The sequence below is a fragment of the Desmodus rotundus genome, chromosome 13 (genome assembly GCF_022682495.2).
Source record: "Desmodus rotundus isolate HL8 chromosome 13, HLdesRot8A.1, whole genome shotgun sequence".
NCBI classification, from domain to species: domain Eukaryota; kingdom Metazoa; phylum Chordata; class Mammalia; order Chiroptera; family Phyllostomidae; genus Desmodus; species Desmodus rotundus.
The window spans coordinates 22252300-22270934 of NC_071399.1; the positions used below are offsets into that span (position 1 = coordinate 22252300).

Consider the following 18635-nt stretch of genomic DNA (forward strand, 5'->3'; position numbering starts at 1 on the left):
CTCAAAAGGAGGCTTTCCTACGAGAAGAGAAGAGTCACAAATCTCACATGATATGATAACTTAGCCTGCTCTGGAGGCATAGATACAGAACTGTTTTATTTAAGAAGGCTTGACCCTCCTGGAAAATCCTTGACCTTTTTTTCTCCCATTCATAGAGTCACAGATTGTTAAACCTGCACAGATTACTAGTCTAACACCCTTATTATATAAATGAAGGAACTAGGACTCCCCCCCAAATCTCTGTAAATAATGACTAAGTAAACTCAATTTCTTCTCCTTTGATATATAGTAGTTCTTAAGAGTGGAGGTTATACAATAAGATTTGAGACTCCACTTACTTATCTGAAACATAAGAATAACCATAGTACCTACTTTGTAATGTTGCTAAGAGGGCTGCATAAGAAAATACATGAGTAGCTCTGGCTGGTGTGGTTCAGGGGACTGAGCACCAGCATGTGGCCCGAAAGGTCACCGGCTCAGTTTCTGGTCAGGGCACATGCTTGGGCTGCGGGCTGGGTCCCTGGTTGGGGGCACGTGAGAGGCAACCAATTGATGTTTCTCTCTCACATTGATGTTTCTCTCCCTCTCTTTCTCCCTCCTTCCCTCTCTCTCTCTAAAAATAAATAAAATCCTTAAAAAATTTAAGAAAATATATAAGAGAAGTGTTTAACACAGTGCCTTTCAGAGAAGTAGACATGTAACTTTTTTTTTACTTCTGCCCCATTGATGCTTTTGGATACCCCAATTGTTGCCCAGGCTGGAGCACAGTGGCTGTTCACAGGTGTGATGCCCATTTCCGACCTGGGCCGGTCTGCCCCTCCTTAGGGAACCTGGCGTTGCCCCACTCCCAGGAGGTCAGCACACCGATGCTGCACTTAGTGTGGGCGCTGGGTCTGCACAGTGACTGCAGCCCAGACCTCCTGGGTTTAAGCGACCCTCCTGTGTCAGGCTCTCGAGGCGCTGGGGTTACAAGCACACCTCACCGACCCCAGCTGCCCCGGCCTTTAACCAGCAGGTTATGACGACAAGTTGATCACCTCCTGTGCCAGGGCAGATTCCTGGCTGTGTAGCCCAGGAGTTACAGACATGTCTGATCCGATCCTGTCAAAGTCTGACTCACCAGATTTATGCAAAGAGTTTTTTTTCTCAGAACAGTGAACAAGGACCAAGATACAAAGTTCAGAGTGAGAGAAAAAAAAAAAAGGTACAAAGCTGTCACAAATAAGGAACCCAAACATGTAACAAAAATGAGTTTTCAAAGCAAATATCCAGAAATAAATTCCAAACTCAAGCCTTCTGCTGGCTACTAAGCAAGTCATTCCAAATGCCAGGATCTCAGGAATCTAATCTACATGTTTTGATCAAATCCAGGAAAAGGAGTGGAGGAAGAAAAAAAAAAAACCCGCCAAATTTATCAGTATGAAAAGCTACAAAGTACTTGTCTGGCTAAAAAATACTCCTAGGAGTCAGTGAAGAAATTATCAATGTTCAACATAACTTGGCCCAAATATTTACTAAGCATATATAAGACATCTTATTATTATCCATCCGCTTTCTTTTGGAATTCATATGAGAGGTCAGATTAAGGTCTTTTTTACAAAGGAAGTGTGAAAGAAATTATAAAACAAGTGCAGGGTGTTTAAGGAAAAACAAGGACTACATCAGTTGTAGCTGATCTCTGCCAGTTAAGCTGTCCAAATTATTTCACCAGTTATTAAAACTAATAGAAATATGCATATTTTGTCAGATTATATGATGGGGGACCCCCCCCAAAACAGAATTATCTTCTTGAGGGCAGACCACTTGTAGTACAGGCTTCCCCCACTAGGTGTGTGTTCTAGTAACCTGTCTGTGCCTGTGTAGCAGGTGGCGTTGTTGTGAGAGGCTGGGTTCCACCTCAGTGAGTTTCTTTTGAAGACTCAACGCATTCACCCATTCACGAAGGGCGATTTACAAGTACACTAGCCCACACCTGGTTGAATATTCAGTAGTTTTTGACCAAAACCAGCATGATCTCCATGCCCCACCCTCCCTATTCATCCGGGCTTGCCCTGGAGTTACTTTTTTTTTGTTTTCCCAGATGAAAAAAGTTTTGCTGCGGTGGAAGAGGTAAAACAAAAAATGGCAGAAGCACTAAAAGGTTTCAGAATCTATGAGAGCAAAAACTGTTTTGAACAGTGGAAAAAAGTCTTGATAAGTGTATTACATCAAATGAAGAGTACTTAGAAGGTGACTCAAGTTTAAACATGTAAGAATAAATACACAACTTTTAATAAATAAACTCCCTTTTTTGGAGTCCCCTCTCATATGTCATGTATATTCTAATATTCATAAACAATATTTCAGATTCACTTTTTTCTTTCCAACCTTTTACTTAATGTTTATTTATACCTTTTCTTACCTCTTGTGTTAATTTTGGTATGAACCTCGAGCTGGGGATCGCTGGAAACCATACAAGGCCACCAAGGATAGGTTCCCACCTTGGACCACACAAGATCGCCAACCTGGAACTTAACACCAGCGGACACTTCCGTTGCTGGAACAGAAGGCAGTATCGGCTGAACCTATAAGGAAAAGGCCATAAAACTTCATCAGCAGAGAAATTTTGAAGAAACTATGTAAAAAGTACATTTAACATTCTATCCTTGTAAACTTTATCTTCAATCATTCTTTTCTCTGATAACTCTATCCATAACTAGAAAAAGGGAAAAAGAGAGGAGGAAAATAATAAGCCCCACTCCAAATATTAAAAATAGAATTGATGGTTTCTATTGCCAAATTATCGATAAGGTATCTTGAAAATTCACATCATCTATTTAATAACAATTTTTTAAGACAGAGGGGGAAGAGAGGAAGAAAGAGAGGGAGAGAAACATAGGTATGAGAGAGAAACGTGGACTGGCTGCTTCTCGGACACGGCCCAAGCGCAGCCCAGGCCTGCAGCCCAGGCCCGTGCCCTCCTGTGGCAGAGAACTGACAAGCTTTTGTTCTGCAGGACAACGAGCCCGACTAACTGAGCCACACTGGCCAGGGCTCACATAAACTATTAAAAAGTGGTTATAGTTTTAAAAAGGAAAATGAGTCACTGAAAATATCTTCCTTTTAAACCAGTTCTAAGATTTATTTCAGTATTACTTCTGAAATAAAGTCGTATGAAACTGTAATATGTGTTAAATGTGTTCACATCAACATTCCGTTTTCCCCTTCTTATGCCCTATCTGATCAGAGAGCACTCAGTAAAGCAACTCACCAGGGTTTCCTCTTTTAGTACTGGATCTTCTCTTGGTTTTTCGGAAACAGGGTCAACCCTCTCATTTGGTCTCTAGGTGAAAAGGTATAGGTAAAAAGAATGTAAAATAGCAAACCAAAGAACAGTGACATACACCAAAAGAATCAAAGAAAAACTAAATAGCGAAAAGAGTAAGGGACACTTACTGTTAATTGGATAACAGAAGGAATAAGAATACAGCTTCTGTGCTTAACGCTATGTCTCAACAGTCCTCGTCTATTCTGCACCACACCTATATCTCCCATTTCTTATTTCATTACTTTTAAAACTTAATTTCTTAATTTATTGAATTTGGTTTCATTAAAACCTATCAGAGTGCAGAAAAATGGGCACGTTGAGATTGTTAGTAGGATGTAACTTGGAGTTCTTCTGGAGAGCAATTTGGCCAAATGTATGAAAAGTCTTAAATTTTCAGACTCTGACCCAGCAAATTCACTTCTAAAAATGTGCACTGAAAAAGCCTGGAGAGTACGTATGTACGAAGACATGCACACCAATGCTAACTGTAAGAGCAAGTATTAGAAAGAGTCTAGATGTTCAAAATGCAGAATTTGTTAAATAGTATAACTTAGTACAAGAATGTAAAAATATTTAATGACACGAGAAAATAATATATTATTACTTAAAAACAGCAAATTGCAAAGTCATGTATATAGTATGATTCCGATCCTGGAAAACATAATTTTTTTATGTGCACAGAAAAAAAGACTAGCAGAATACCACCATGTGATGAACTGAGGTTTTGGGGTTTGTTTTGGAGATCTCATTCATTTTTAGAGAGAGGGGAAGGGAGGGAGAAGTACGGGGAGAGAAACACTGATGTGAGAGAGAAACACGATCAGCTGCGTGTCGTACACACCCAGACTGAGAACTGAACCTGCCACCCAGGCATGTGCCCCGACCGGAAATCGACCAGTGACCCACTGCTTTGAGGGATGATGCCCAGCCAACTGAGCCACGCAGGTCAGGGTGGAATACATTATTTTTTGGTGTGCCTTTCTATATTTGTCAAATTATTTATAATAAACATTGTATTACTTTTCTAATCATAAAACTCACAAATTTGTTACTTAAAAGTTAATTTCTACAACCCTTTGGGGAGGCAATTTGGAAGTATCTATCAAAATTCAAAATATGTACAGTCTTCAATCTATTATTTATATTTTAAGAACAACCTACAGAAATACAAAAAATAAGAAAATGCAAGCAGAGGGATGGAAACTACAGCAATGTATCATGTCAGTAATCTGTGTCTATCAACATCTTCCTACTTTGTATCTGATACATTGTATACCAAATTGATAACAGTAGTCCTCTTTGGGAAGCAAGATTCAGGAAACTGAGGGAAGAGCTATACTTTTATATCATTTGCATGTTCTGTAAAAAGTAAATTACTTTTGTAATTTAAAAGATTTAAAATTTTTTTCTCACTTGTTAAAGAACAAAATTTAATTTAGATGACTTAGAAAGAGGACATATCCATCAAATTAGGTCTTAACCCCACTAAAAAAATATGGCTAATTTTAGAAGCCACTTAAAACTCTCATTCAATTAATTAAAGACATTTAAAACATTATTGTAAAAACAAAATTGTATTAAATACAAGAAATTGTAGCCGTGGCTGCTGTGGCTCAGTGGATTGAGCACCAGCCTGCAAACCAAAAGGTTGCTGGTTCAATCCCCATTCAGGGCACATGCCTGGGTTGTGGGCCAGGTCCCCAGTTGGGGGACGTGTGAGAGGCAACTGATGGATGTTACTCGAGCATTGATGCTTCTCTCTCCCTCTCTTTCTCCCTCCCTTCCCCTCTCTCTAAAAAATGAATAAATAAAATGGGGGGGGGGTAAGGGGAGGGGAGGAGCAGGGGAGAGCCATGGGGGAAAATGGGGACAACTGTAACTGAATAACAGTAAAAAAGATTACAAAATAAATAAATACATAAATAAAACCTTTTTTTAAAAAAGGAAAATTGTAAAAAGGTTTCTAACTATTAGGAAGTGATAAGCCAGACTAATATTATACCCCAAACCCCAAGTGCCAATCATTCATTCGGCAGTGCCTGCAGCCTTCTAGGCTCTGTCCCAGAAGTGGGGTATACCGTGGTGAAACAAACGAGGTGATCCTTGACCTCAGAGAACGGTACAGTTGGGCAGGACAGGCAGACATTAAACACACGAAAACACAAACATATACCAATAAATGTAAACGTATAAGGAGAAAGTAATGTGTGGGTGTGAGGGGGGTTATTGGGGGGCTGGTGCGGGGGTTGTATCTTTAGATACAAAGCTCAGGAAAGGCCTCTCTGAGAAAGTAAATTATAATCTGAAAATCAAAGGAAGAGGAGTTAGTCTAGAAGAAACAGGCAAAAGAACATTCCAAAAAGAAGTGACATGTGTGACTTCCCTGAAGTTAAAAAAAAAAAGTAGGAATTTCAAGAAGGCTAATACAACTAACTTATGTTCCCCAAGGAGGAGGAGGTACAAGGTCGCAGTGGAGAGGCAGGCTGTGTCGCGAGGGCCTTGTAAGCCACATTCAAGCGTTTTCTCTCCGGTGCTGCGAAAACCCACAGAAGAGTATCACGTAGAGAAGTAACGTGAACATGACAATCTGTTTTTAAAAGATCCTGTTAGCAATTATGTGGAGAATACTTTGGAAGGCAACAAGAGAGAAAGCAGAATGTTTAATAGGAGGTTAATGAAAATATTGGAAATGGCCCAGATGAAAGAAAGTACTAGCAACTTACGGATGGGCACAAATTAGCTCTGTCAGATGCATCTGTTAGTGGTACCATAAATATCTAATCTAATAGGACACACTCACTAAGAAGGAAAAGAGTATCTATGCTCAGAAGAAAAAATTTCCCCCTCATCATTACTGTAATAATAAAGCAGTTTAGAATACTATTCACATCTGCACAGGCCCATTAGGTAGCTTCATTTCAGCCTACAAATACAGCTTAGGCCTTCACCTCAGCTTCTCATTCTCAAGCTACTGCAGGAAGACAGGGCCACCTGAGGAAGCAAATACGTAGCCAATAAACTGAGTCACCTTCTGCACATTCAATCCCCAGGTCTGGGTGTAAGGAATCTCTATAACTCTTTTTGAGGCCAGACAGATAAGGAATAACTAATCTTTGCCAAACAACAGATTCCTACTATTGTAAGAACTGGTCTGAACCCTATTAACTTTTTTCCCCTTCCTGAATAAAGAGAGAATTTTCTTCAAAACTTCTTAATTAGTCCAATGTATTATCATCTTTTTGATTTTTTGTTTTGTTCCAGATTGCTTGCATTTCCTTCAGGTTGGCTTGAAACACTATTAAAATCACTTTCCTAGAACTGAATTTTTTTACAGTCATTTTAAAAGGAAACAAATGTCAAGAGTGAGGAAGAGATCCAAGAAAATTTATTCTGGCTTTTAAGACTATGTAACTAACAGAAGAAAAAAGAAGTTAAATAAGGATGCTGCAAGAAAAGAAAGGGAATATACACTGTAAAATGTGCTGATATGTGAGCAAAAATAGAATTATCTAGGAGGCATTTACAGATCTCTGAAGGGCTCAAAAGAAACATAGAGGATAAACCAAGAGATAGCATAGTATCACAAACACCCATTACAAGGAGAGAGGCTTCCGGCCAAGACGGAGGCGTAGGTAGGTACGTTTCACTTCCTCCCACAACCAAAAGAGGGACAACAACCAATTTAAAAAAACAAAAAACAATCAGAACTGCCAGAAAATCAAACTGTACAGAAGTCCAACAACCAAGGAGTTAAAGAAGAAACATTCATCCAGACTAGTAGTAGGGGTGGAGAGGATGACCCAGCAAAGCGGCAGCTGGAGAAGTGGGCGGTCCCACATTTGCGTGAGGATAAGCCGGGAGGGACAACTGGGGAGTGAGACAAATGGCACAACCCAGGGTTCCAGTTCGGGGGAAAGAGAGCCTCAAAACCTGTGACTGAAAAAACCTGTGGGGGTTGCAGCAGTGAGAAAAACTGCCAGTCTCATAGGAGAGTTAGTTGGAGGGGTCCATGGGGTCCTGGAAATGTGCACAAGCCCACCCACTTGGGAATCAGCACCAGAAAGGCCCAATTTGCTTGTGGGTAGCAGTGAAAGTGACTGAAAGAGGGGCCAGAGCTATGCAAGCGGCACTGTTCCCCTCAGACCCCTCCCCAACATACAGCACCACTGCACAGCAAGGTGGGTTGCCCCGCCCCGGGGGAATACCTAAGGCCCCGCCCCTTACAACATAACAGGCCCTCCAAGACAAACAAATATGGACCAAATGAAAGAACAGATCAAAGCTCCAGAAAAACAACTAAGCAACAAAGAGATAGCCAACTTATCAGATGCAGAGTTCAAAACACTGGCAAACAGGATGCTCACAGAAATGACTGAATACTGATGCAAAATAAAGGAAGAAGTGAAGACTATACAAAATGAAATAAAGAAAAATATACAGGGAACCAACAGTGAAGGGAAGGAAACTGAGACTAAAATCAACAATTTGGAGCAGAAGGAAGAAATAAACATTCAGCCACAACAGAATGAAGGAACAAGAATTCAAAAACGTGAGGAGAAGCTTAGGAACCTCCAGGACAACTTTAAATGTTCCAACATCCAAATCATAGGGATGCCAGAATGAGAAGAGGAAGACCAAGAAATTGAAAATTTATTTGAAAAAATAATGAAGGAAAACTTTTCCAATCTGGTGAAGGAAAGATATTCAAGACCAGGAAGCTGAGAAAGTCCCAAAGAAGCTGGACCCAAGGAGGAACACATCAAAACACATCATAATTACATTACCCAAGATGAAAGATGAAAGGAGAGAATCTTAAAAGCAGCAAGAGAAAAGGAGACAGTTACCTACAAAGGAGTTCCCATTAGACTATCAGCTGATTTCTCAAAAGAAACCTTCCAGGCAAGAAGGGGCTGGAAAGAAGTATTCAAAGTCATAAAAGGCAAGAACCTACAACCAAGGACCTCTATTCAGCAAAGCTATCATTTAAAATGGAAGGGCAGATAAAGTACTTCCCAGATAAGGTCAAGTTAAAGGAGTTCATCATTATCAAGCCCTTATCATATGAAGTGTTAAAGGGACTTATCTAAGAAAAAGAAGATCAAAAAACTATGAACAGTAAAATGACAACAAATTCACAACTATCAGCAACTGAACCTAAAAATACAAAAACAAAAACAAACTAAGCAAACAACTAGAACAGGAACAGAATCACAAAAATGGAAATCACATGGAGGGTTATCAGTGGGGATGGGGAGGGGAAGAATGGGGGAAAAGGTACAGGGAATAAAAAGCATAATTAGCAGGTACAAAATAGACAGGGAGGTTAAGAATAGTATAGGAAATGGAGAAGCCAAAGAACTTATATGTACAACCCTTGGACATGAACTCATGGGGGCGGGCAGTGCTGAAATGAGGTGTGTGCAGGGCGAAGGGGGATAAAGGGGAGAATAAAAACGGGACAACTATAATAGCATAATCAATAAAATATACTAAAAAAAGTGAAAAAAAGGAGAGAAGTTTTTAAGACAAAATGGTCGACAAAAAAATGGTTGACAGAAATCAAATGCTTAGGACTCAAGAAAAATAATTAGTCAGAAAATGCCAACAGGTTAAATATTTCTGTGTATAAAATCCATTTTCCTTTAAGGACAGACAGAAAATACCTTTTTGGGTACTAATAGTGTTGCTTTAGGAAGAGAAAACATCAGAGAAAACCATGTCAATGAACTAGCTATCCTTAAGGTTTGAGTCATCTTAATTTTGAATTAATGACTTTATATATATAGTACTTTTTTACATTTTACTTGATTCCACATGGAAAGACCTATCTTCCAGGAAAGGATCACAGGAAGTTTCTCTTAAAAAAAAAATCCGCACCAGAGGATATGTTTATTGATTTTAGAAAGAGGAAGGGAGAAAGGAAGGAGGGAGACAAAGAGGGAGAGAGAGGGAGACAGAGGGAGAGAGAGGGAGAGATGGAGACAGGGAGAGAGAGGGAGAGAGGGGGAGAGAGGGGGAAAGAGGGGGAGAGAGGGAGAGGGAGAGAGGGGAACATCGATGTGACAGAGAAACACTGATCAGTCACCTCCTGTACTCGGCCCCACCGGGCATCCAATTCAAAACCTAGGTGCAAGGTTGAGGAATCCAACCCTCAACCTTTTGGTGCACGGGACAAAGCTCCAACTGACTGAGCAACCTGGCCAGGGTAAAATCACAGGAAGTTTCTAAAGTATGAAAAAAAAAATGTTAAGAGAGCAGCTGAAATAAAATTACATTATCCTAAACACTCCTCTTTAAAAATTTGGTCTAGTACTTTTATTCAAACCCAAGCAATTTATTAATATGAATAATATGCAGTAAATCTGGCAGAATTCCAAACCCTTAATAATTTTCAAAACATTAAGCAAAATCATATTTTCTAAAAGAACCCAAAACTTATGCCAACATTTAATGTGAAAATTTTAAGGGCAAAATAAAATTCTCCATTTTTTTTCACTTACTGAGTAACTGCTTAAATTCATAATCTTAAAAACCAAAACATCGGTACAAAAGAACATTTTGCACGTGAACAGGTTCTAGCTAGGGAACCAAATGCAACCTCTAACTTAGTGCTATTGGGACTGAACCAGCTATTTGGCTTTTCCTAAGTGAAAATGGCAAGCTAAGAGTTAACGAGACTAGCCTTGGCGGATAGGCCCAGAGGTGCTGGTGGAAGACCAATGTTTGAACTGGGCCTTCACTCACATGCCTGAGGCATTACACCTGCCAAGGAGGAGGAAATGCAGAAACACTTCCACATGTTTCTAATTTCGGGGGAGGAAACACAGCTAAAGCAACTTTAAAAAAATATATAATTTCAGTAGTGATCTGAGGTGTCCTGCTGCCTAGATGGTCAGACACATTTTCACTGTTGAGAAGATACACACAGGCTGTTCCAAGTAACAGCCACTCTTTAGGAGGCCAAACGGCTCAACATTGGGAGCAAACACTTGTAAATCAAATACTAAGAAAAAGTGAAACCTTTAAGTGAGATTTTGTTTGCTCCAAAAGAACCTATGAATATACATGTAAGTCAGCTCGAGGATAAACATTCCAAACTTTCCCTCCAGGCACACAGTTCTCATTACGTTTCCGGAAGGTACTGGGGTGCAGAACTGCCCAGTGCTGCCAGCACTCCTACTTGGACTTCACTTCCACTTCGAAGTCCTTTGTGATGCTAACCACCAAGGGCTTGGACCCCTAGTGACAACCAGAAAGCACAAAGGTGTCAAAAACTAAAACATTAGGAAAAAGCCAAACTGTCCTGAAGGAAGCAAACAGATGTCCTAGGTGAGGAAATGCCATTAAGAGAACATACACGCTTACAAAACCTTGATTTGTGCACATCACTAGTCATCTGTGTAGCTCTGCAAAAAGCCTCATACTAACAACAAGCAAAAGCCTTGGGCGCTCCAGCTCTAAAATTCATTGTCAGAATAAAGTACAACTTTTATGGAGCCCACTTCTTAAGCTTTTAACTGCCCCCCACATGTGATAAAACTTTGATTAATTAAAATTCAACTAACAAGAACTTAGCTCTTCACATCTTTGAAAGAAAAGGGAGGGGGGAAGGGAGAGAGAGAAAAGGGGAGAGAAGGATGGGGGAAGGGAGAAAAGAATGGCAGAGGGAGAAGGGGGGGAGACTTAACAGAGGGAGAGAAACAAGAAAAAACCCCTGAATTTTCCCCCCAAATTCAACTTTCAGACAATGGTCTTGGTAATACATATTTGGCGCAATCAATGCCACCTTCTACATCTCTACCTACAAATTGACATTCCTTTACCTCAAGACACTGTGAGATCCTAAATAATGAGATATTTAACTATGCTTTCCATGATGTACTAAAAAAGAAAATGAACCACACTCTTATATTACCTCTAACCATTCTAATACCTGGATTCAACAGGTGACAGACAGTTTTAGTGATACAAAGCATAGCAGATACCCAACAAAGACAGAACTGGCTTCAAAATCTCATTGCAAAGTGACTAGAAATATCATTCTTGAATTCCAATAAAGCAAAAAATAGTTCTGAAAAATAGCCTGTCATACCCTGCCTCCAATTGCTTCCAGCCCTATTTCTATTTTGAGATATATTTTTAACTCATTTATCAGTAAAAGCAAAAAGTCTAGCCTATTAAATAAAACTGGACACTCTCCTACTTGCCGGAATCTCTAGAGCAAAAGGGAGACGGCCAGCAAGACAGCTCCCAGGAACAAAGCTAAAACCAAATCCAGGTTTTGTGCATTTCTGTGATCCCCAAAGGTCACAGCGCATCACACACCGTTTTATTTCAGATCTAGGACGAAATGGTACAGTGGGTGTGCCTGGAGCGCAAAAAGTTAACTTCTTTCCTTTCATTTATTCACTTAATTAATAAACAGTCAAAATGAGATACTACGTGAGCTACGTTCTGTGGAGGGCATTTCATAAATGACATAGAAAATTAAAAGATATTTCAGAAACCATTTCGTTTCAAAACCTTCATTTTTACAGATTCATTTCAGTTCTTACAGAACTTCAGCTATGATGGTTCTGAAGAACCATAAAGTGTCTCTGGTCACTCTTTATCTCACTGCCCAGTTTTATTTTCTCCATAATACACAATACTTAATACTATCTGAACTTACACGCATCTGTAGTGGAACAGAAGCACACCAAAAGCTGGCATCTTTACTTTTCAATCGCTGCCCTACTTTCAATTCTGAGAAAAGTGTCTAGCACACAGTGGGTACTCAATTGATATCTATTAAATGAGTAAATAAGAAAATTATAGAAAAAGTTAAAAAGACATTGAAATATCACACTCGAACTTGTGAGAGTGTAGAACCAATGTGACCTTTACTCCAAAAAAGATCACATTTGAGCTGTAATAATAATAAAGTAAATAAAGTACTGGAACCTGGCTACCATGGAAAAAGTGACTTGGTAAGAAGGAAACAGTTCTTTGAACGTAAGATGGAATTAACTTGTTAAGGCATACCAAATGTAAAAGCAGACAACTGTGGATAAATAAATACTTGTTCATTCCCAAATTGATGCCTGGAAGACACCTTCAATTCATACCATGTATTAGAATACTAAAAACTCTTCATTCAAGCTATTATTGATTTGTTATATGCCTATTATTATTATTATTAAGAAAATTCATACTGAAAGCTCAGAGATATTAAAAACTCCTAGAAGAAAACCTAGAGAGTTAACTCTTTGACATCATTCTTACCAATATTATTTTTAATATAAATCCTCGAGCAAGGGAGACAGACGAAAAAAAAACATACGGGATTACATCAAACTAAAAAGGTTTTGCATAGTGAAAGAAACCATCAACAAAATGAAAAAGACAACTTACTGAGTGGGAGAAACATTCAGAAATGATACATCCAATAAGGGGTTAATATCAGTAATATATGAAGAACTGATAAAACTTAGCACTAAACAAATCAATCCAATTAAAAAATGGGCAGAGGATCTGAATAGGTATTTTTCTAAAAAGGACGTACAGATGGCCAACAATCATATAAAAAGATGCTCAACATCATTAATCATCAGGGAAATGCAAATTAAAACCACAACGAGATATCAACTCACACCTGTCAGAACGGCTATGACCAACAAACAATAAACAAGTACTGGAGAGGAGGCAGCGAAAAGGGAACTCCTGTGTGCCACAGTGGGATTGCACATTAGTGTAGCCACATGAAAAACAGTGTAGAGATTCCTCAAAAAATGAAATGGGCATTTATTTCAAGGAAACAAAAACACTACTTCAAATAGATACATGCACCCTTATGTTCACTGTATCATTACTAGTAATAGCCAAGACAGAAAGCAACCTAGATGTCCATCAATAGATGAATGAAGATGTGGTATATATTATATACCACATATATATTATATACCATATATATATAATGGAATATTATTCAGCAATGAAAAAGAATGAAATCTTGCCAGTTGTGACAACACGGATGGACCCAGAGGGTATTATGCTTAGTGAAATAAGTCAGACAGAGAAAGACATACCATATAATCTCACATATATATGGACTTTTAAAAGAAAATGTACAAACAAAACAAAACAGAAACAGACCCATAAACACAGAGGACAAGTTGATAGTTGCCAAAGGTGAGAGAGTGGGAGAGTGGAAATTAAAAAATGTAAAAAAAAAAAAAAAAAGCATGCCTGAAGGTGCCCAAGCTACATGAGGGATCACAAGATTCTCTCCACTGGCGTATGACACCGACTACTACAATAAAGGGTTTGTATAAACACGAACCAAAAACTTAAATGAGAGCAAGTCTCTAGACCTAACTACCAGTTTACAGGAAATACTGGGGACAGAACTTGTTAAATGATGCCATTGGTATGCAATCAACAAACTCCAGCATATGGGCCCTTCTGATGGACAAATACCCAGTTTCTTTATTCAATACATTGTAAGAAAAAACGCAGTAAGGGTAAACTGTAGATTTAATAAGTCCTAAGGAACATATCTACTAGATACAACATGTGGTCTCTGATTAAATCCTGATTTAAACCAATCAACTGAAAAGCAAGATTTAAAAAAAAATCCCAGCAGCACGCATCTTAAGTTACCTAAGAAGAATGGCTTTTATAAAAACTCCACTTGAAGTTTTAACCAATATATATGAAAACAAACTTTGATTTTAATAAAGAGTTCCTCTATTACTTCAGGTTATTTTTGTAGCAAACATGTTAGTAATGAGTGCCAAATCTAGGATCTACTGGCAAAGGTTGATCTAACTTAATAAAAAATATAATAATTAGCCCTGGCTGCAGTGCTGGCCTGCAAACCAAAGGGTCGCCGGTTCAATTCACGGTCAGGGCACATGTCTAGATTGTAGGCCAGGTCCCCAGTAGGGGGCGCACGAGAGGCAAACATACACTGATGTTTCTCTCCCTCTCTTCTTCCCTTTCCCTCTCTCAAAAAATAAATAAATAAAAATCATTAAAATAAATAATTAACCATTTTCTCTTTGCCTTTTCTATTCAACTCCAGAAACAAGTTTATTAGAAGCAAATAAAAATAAAGTTGCGGGATTAGACAAATAAACATAAGAAGCAAGTTCTTAGTCCCACGTTTTCAAAATACTGCTTCAGTTTAATGATGTAACAAATATTTTCTCTGCACTTATTTATAATATCCAAAGCTCCTTGCTAGGCATTAGAAGAAGTTATCAGAAATATTTAAAGAGATAAAAACTGAAAAATATCCCTAGGACTTCCAGTAAATGTGAAATATTACAAAATTTCTCAAAAAGATGTTTCAACTTACACTTTGTTCCTCTGGTTCTAATTTGGGGATTTTGTGTGACTTGCGCTCTTCAGATCTGGATGAGTCATGCTTGTTGCTTTTTTTCCTCTTTTCTTTTCTGCTTTCATGCTTTGACTTTGTGTGCTCACTTGCCTGTACTTCATTTAAAAGGTCTCCACAAAGGGAAGACTCAAACAATTCCCTGCCATTCTGGATAGTTTTGGTTATTTTTAGTTTAATTTCAGGTGAGCCAGTCTTCTTTGGAATCACAGTCTGTGGTACCGAAGGAGGAGGTGGGAGCTGTGGAGGAGAAGGTTTTTCCAGAATTTCATGTGGTCTTGTGTTTGAAATTTCTGAATGGTAATAGTCAGGGGGGCTAAAGTTTCTAACTGCACCATAACCATTGGCCGATCCATTGGGATACTGATTATAAGACTGGTATTTGGTTTGAGTTTCATACATGCTGATTGATGGTGGGTAGCCATTTGTGAGTGGAGGAAGATCTTCTGTTGTAGATGGGTATTGAAAGCCTTGCTGCAAGGTAGCTTCATATGGTGTATGGCCACCATCTTCAACAATGTCACTGTTGTTATCAAAGGCATCCTCCTGACGGATGTTGGCGGAGTCAATGAGTTGAGGTGGTTGCTGAATTGTGTTTCCCATGATCCCTTGCATGAAAGAGAAAGAGAAATCCATTGTTCTGCTCCAGCATCCTTAACTTTCCCTTTCTCTCATCGGGCCTAAAGTTTTAAAAGAGGAAATTAAAAAGTGTTAATAACCTCACAAGTGAAAAGCTAATCAATTGAAAAAGGATTAAACTAAAATATTCTGAACCAGCTCTGGCTGGTGTGGCTCAGTGGACTGAGTGCTGGCCTGTGAACCAAAGGGTCACTGGTTCAATTCCCAGTCAGGTCACATGCCTGGGATGCAGGCCAGTTGGGGTGTGGGAGAACCACACACTAATGTTTCTCTCTCTTTCTCCCTCCCTTTCTCTAAAAGTAAATAAATAAAATCTTCAAAATATTCTTAACCTAATTTTCATACCCAGGTATGCAGAGACACTAAATGTTTTTAGAACAGGTAGTCAATATAATTGCAACACAGGACAAACACTTTTTTAATCTTAAATTCTTATATGCTTAAAACTCAATTACTTCCACAATAACTTTAGTAACAAATCTCATCCTCTTTGCAAACATGCAAAATAGTCTTCTGTTTCCCAAGTTAGAGATTGTCATTCTCATGTTAAATCTACTGTTTGCAATATAAGCACTATGGACATATATAAATTAGGTTCCACAAAGCTTCCTTTAAATCATTCATGTTCTGTCCAGTGGTTCTTTCTGTTATTACAGAAATAACGAAATCTTATTGCAAGTACTTTAAATGCAAAAGTAGAAAGGCCTATTGCTCTCCCCCTTCATCATCCCTATTCCTCTGTCATGAATAAGTACTGTAAACACCTTGCTGGGTATTCTTCCAAATCTTTCTTCACACACTTACATGTAAAATTCTAAAAATAGGGTTTATTCTGTGACTTGCTCATTCAACTTTAGATATCCTAGATATCTTTCTACATCTGCATGTATAATTTTCATACATATTTCATCCTTTAAATGTTGCACTGGAAACAACTATGGTATCTACCAGAATGCATTTAACTATTTGTGTACTGAAATTCATTTAGTTGTTCACGACTGTTTGATATGATGAACAGGTCTACAGGACACTTTTTGAAATTGTATCTTTGCACATATATGTATTCCTATGGGACAGATCTGAAATCTTGACAGATACTGAAAAACTGTTCTGTAGGCTGTACTACAGCAATTTACACTCATACCAATAGTGTGTGAAGATGCTTGATTCTCTGCACTCTTGCCGGTATCTAGTCGTTTTTAACCAGTGGTGTAGATAGCAGAATCATCTGGGTTACTTTGACAAAATGTGTATGTCACGGTCTAGCTACTGATCAATCTGAGTCAATGAATCTGGGGTGGGGGCTACAGCATGAGTAATTTAAGACCACATTCTACCTGATTCTGATACAAACCCTAGTTTGAGTCACTGCATTAGAGTCTTTGAATCGCAGTCATCGCATTATACTCTTACATGGATTGCACCCTCCTCTAAAAGATGTCGAAAGATGCCCACGTTATGTAGGAATGTTATAATATAGATAAGCATCTGTTAGGAAATGCCTTAAGACCACTCTGCTTTGTCATAAGGTTTGACAAGCCCACGTCTCAAGACAGAGGATTAATGGACAGTCCAGATATTATTTTGATAGCCCCATAAATATCTCTTCTAGAAAGCTCTAAGGCAGAGGGGATTTTACTACTGTATGAAGTCTTATGAACTCATTGTACCTATCCGGAATACTATGAAGAGGGATTCTGAGACTACAGCTTGGTTCAATTCCGTGACTGATTAATAACGCCTATCATCTTGCCCTGACTGGTATGGCTCAGCTGGGTGTTGTCCCACAAAGGGAGAGGTCACCAGTTCAATTCCCCGTCAGGGCACATGACTGGGTTTCAGGTTTGGTCCCTGGTCCGGACATGTAAAAGAGACAACCAATCAATGTTTCTCACCCTCTTGTTCTCACTCCCTCCCCCTCTCTCTAAAAACAAATAAATAAAATCTTTTTAAAAATTACAGGTTTAAAAAACAATAATGTCTACCATCTTGGTTCTAGTAAGATTTACCATAATAAGACTAATAACCCCAAACAGCAAAGGGAAGAGGAGAGGAAAAAAGGAGACAATACACTTTTAAAGGTGTCCCAAATTAAACTGTTGTTTATTCTGCTGTTAGCAAATGGAAAGAATTTTAGAAGTTCTAAAATTTCAAACAAATGCATACAAGAAATCAAAATGCTCATACTGCTCTATAGCGGGACAGGGAGTGGGAGGTGTCAGAGGGCACCCTCACTTTTTTATCCCCTACTCTGGGCCAAGCACTTTATACATGTCCTCATTTAATTCTCGTAACGACTCTGTAAGATACGCATCGTGACTCCTGGTTCATAGGTAAAAGAAACTGAGTTCAGAGGGATTAGGTGACTGACTTAAACGACAAAAATTCAGGAGACAGAATTAGGATTTGAATCTAAGCATGTTTGACTCTAAAACCCGTGATTTTTACCACTATACAACTTCCACTTCCCTCAGCTACAAGTTTTCAGAGGATTCAGCTATTCTATAATAATTACTGCCAACACTGCCAGTATATGCCAGGAACCATTCTAAATACTTTACATACAATACTACATTTAATCCTCCCAGCAACCTTTAGGTAGATATTAATATTAGTTCCCACTATAGAAAGGGAAAGAGGACAGGTAAAATGACTTGCTTAAATGCAAAAGGCTAGTCCTTAAATGACAGAGCTGGGCTATACTCAAAGCAGTCTGGTTTTAGCGTCTGTGACCCTAACCAACATACAATACTGATAACGTTGATGTTAGAAATCATTTCTTTATATATAGTTTAAGAATTGAAACATTACCCTACTTTGACCCTTGGAAAAAATGGATAGCTCAGACACAAGAAGAGTATACTCTCAAATTCTGTAAATACACATGGGGCAACTATACAGGTGGAATTCAAAAGTTCTTTAAATTTCCAAATTGAAGGCAAGTTAGACACTGACATTTGACAAGATGCAACCTGTATGTCTGGTTCTTATTCCTGTCACACACAAAATCAGCTTCCGGATAAATCCCCCAAATTATACAGAGCTAAACTGAATCTCAAAACGAGAAAACAATCAGACGAATCCAAAATGTAAAACATTCTCTCAGACAACTGGTCTGAGCTCTTCAAATAGCAAAGGTGGAAAGACTATTCTAGTTTTTAAAAGACAAGATTTAGACAATCTAATTCAATGCGCAAACTTTGATTAAACCCTAAATTTAAACACACACTCATACATAAAACTATACATATTTTGGAGAAAACTGAAAATTTTAAATATGAACCGGCTACCAAACAACGGAGCAACCGA

At 38.6% G+C, this 18635-nt stretch overlaps 1 protein-coding gene across 5 annotated transcripts in view; it reads right to left on the reverse strand.

Moving 5' to 3' along the window:
* NSD3 (nuclear receptor binding SET domain protein 3) overlaps positions 1 to 18635 on the reverse strand; it is a 101958-nt gene that overhangs the window by 56704 nt on the left and 26619 nt on the right. For all 5 annotated transcript variants that reach the window (XM_024562740.3, XM_024562739.3, XM_024562737.3 and 2 more), the window contains 3 exons: positions 14649 to 15367; positions 3251 to 3322; positions 2402 to 2564 (listed from right to left, as the gene is read on the reverse strand). In XM_024562740.3, the coding sequence (XP_024418508.2) occupies positions 2402 to 2564; positions 3251 to 3322; positions 14649 to 15323 (910 nt within the window). In that variant the 5' untranslated portion in view covers positions 15324 to 15367. The remainder of the gene's footprint in view (positions 1 to 2401; positions 2565 to 3250; positions 3323 to 14648; positions 15368 to 18635) is intronic.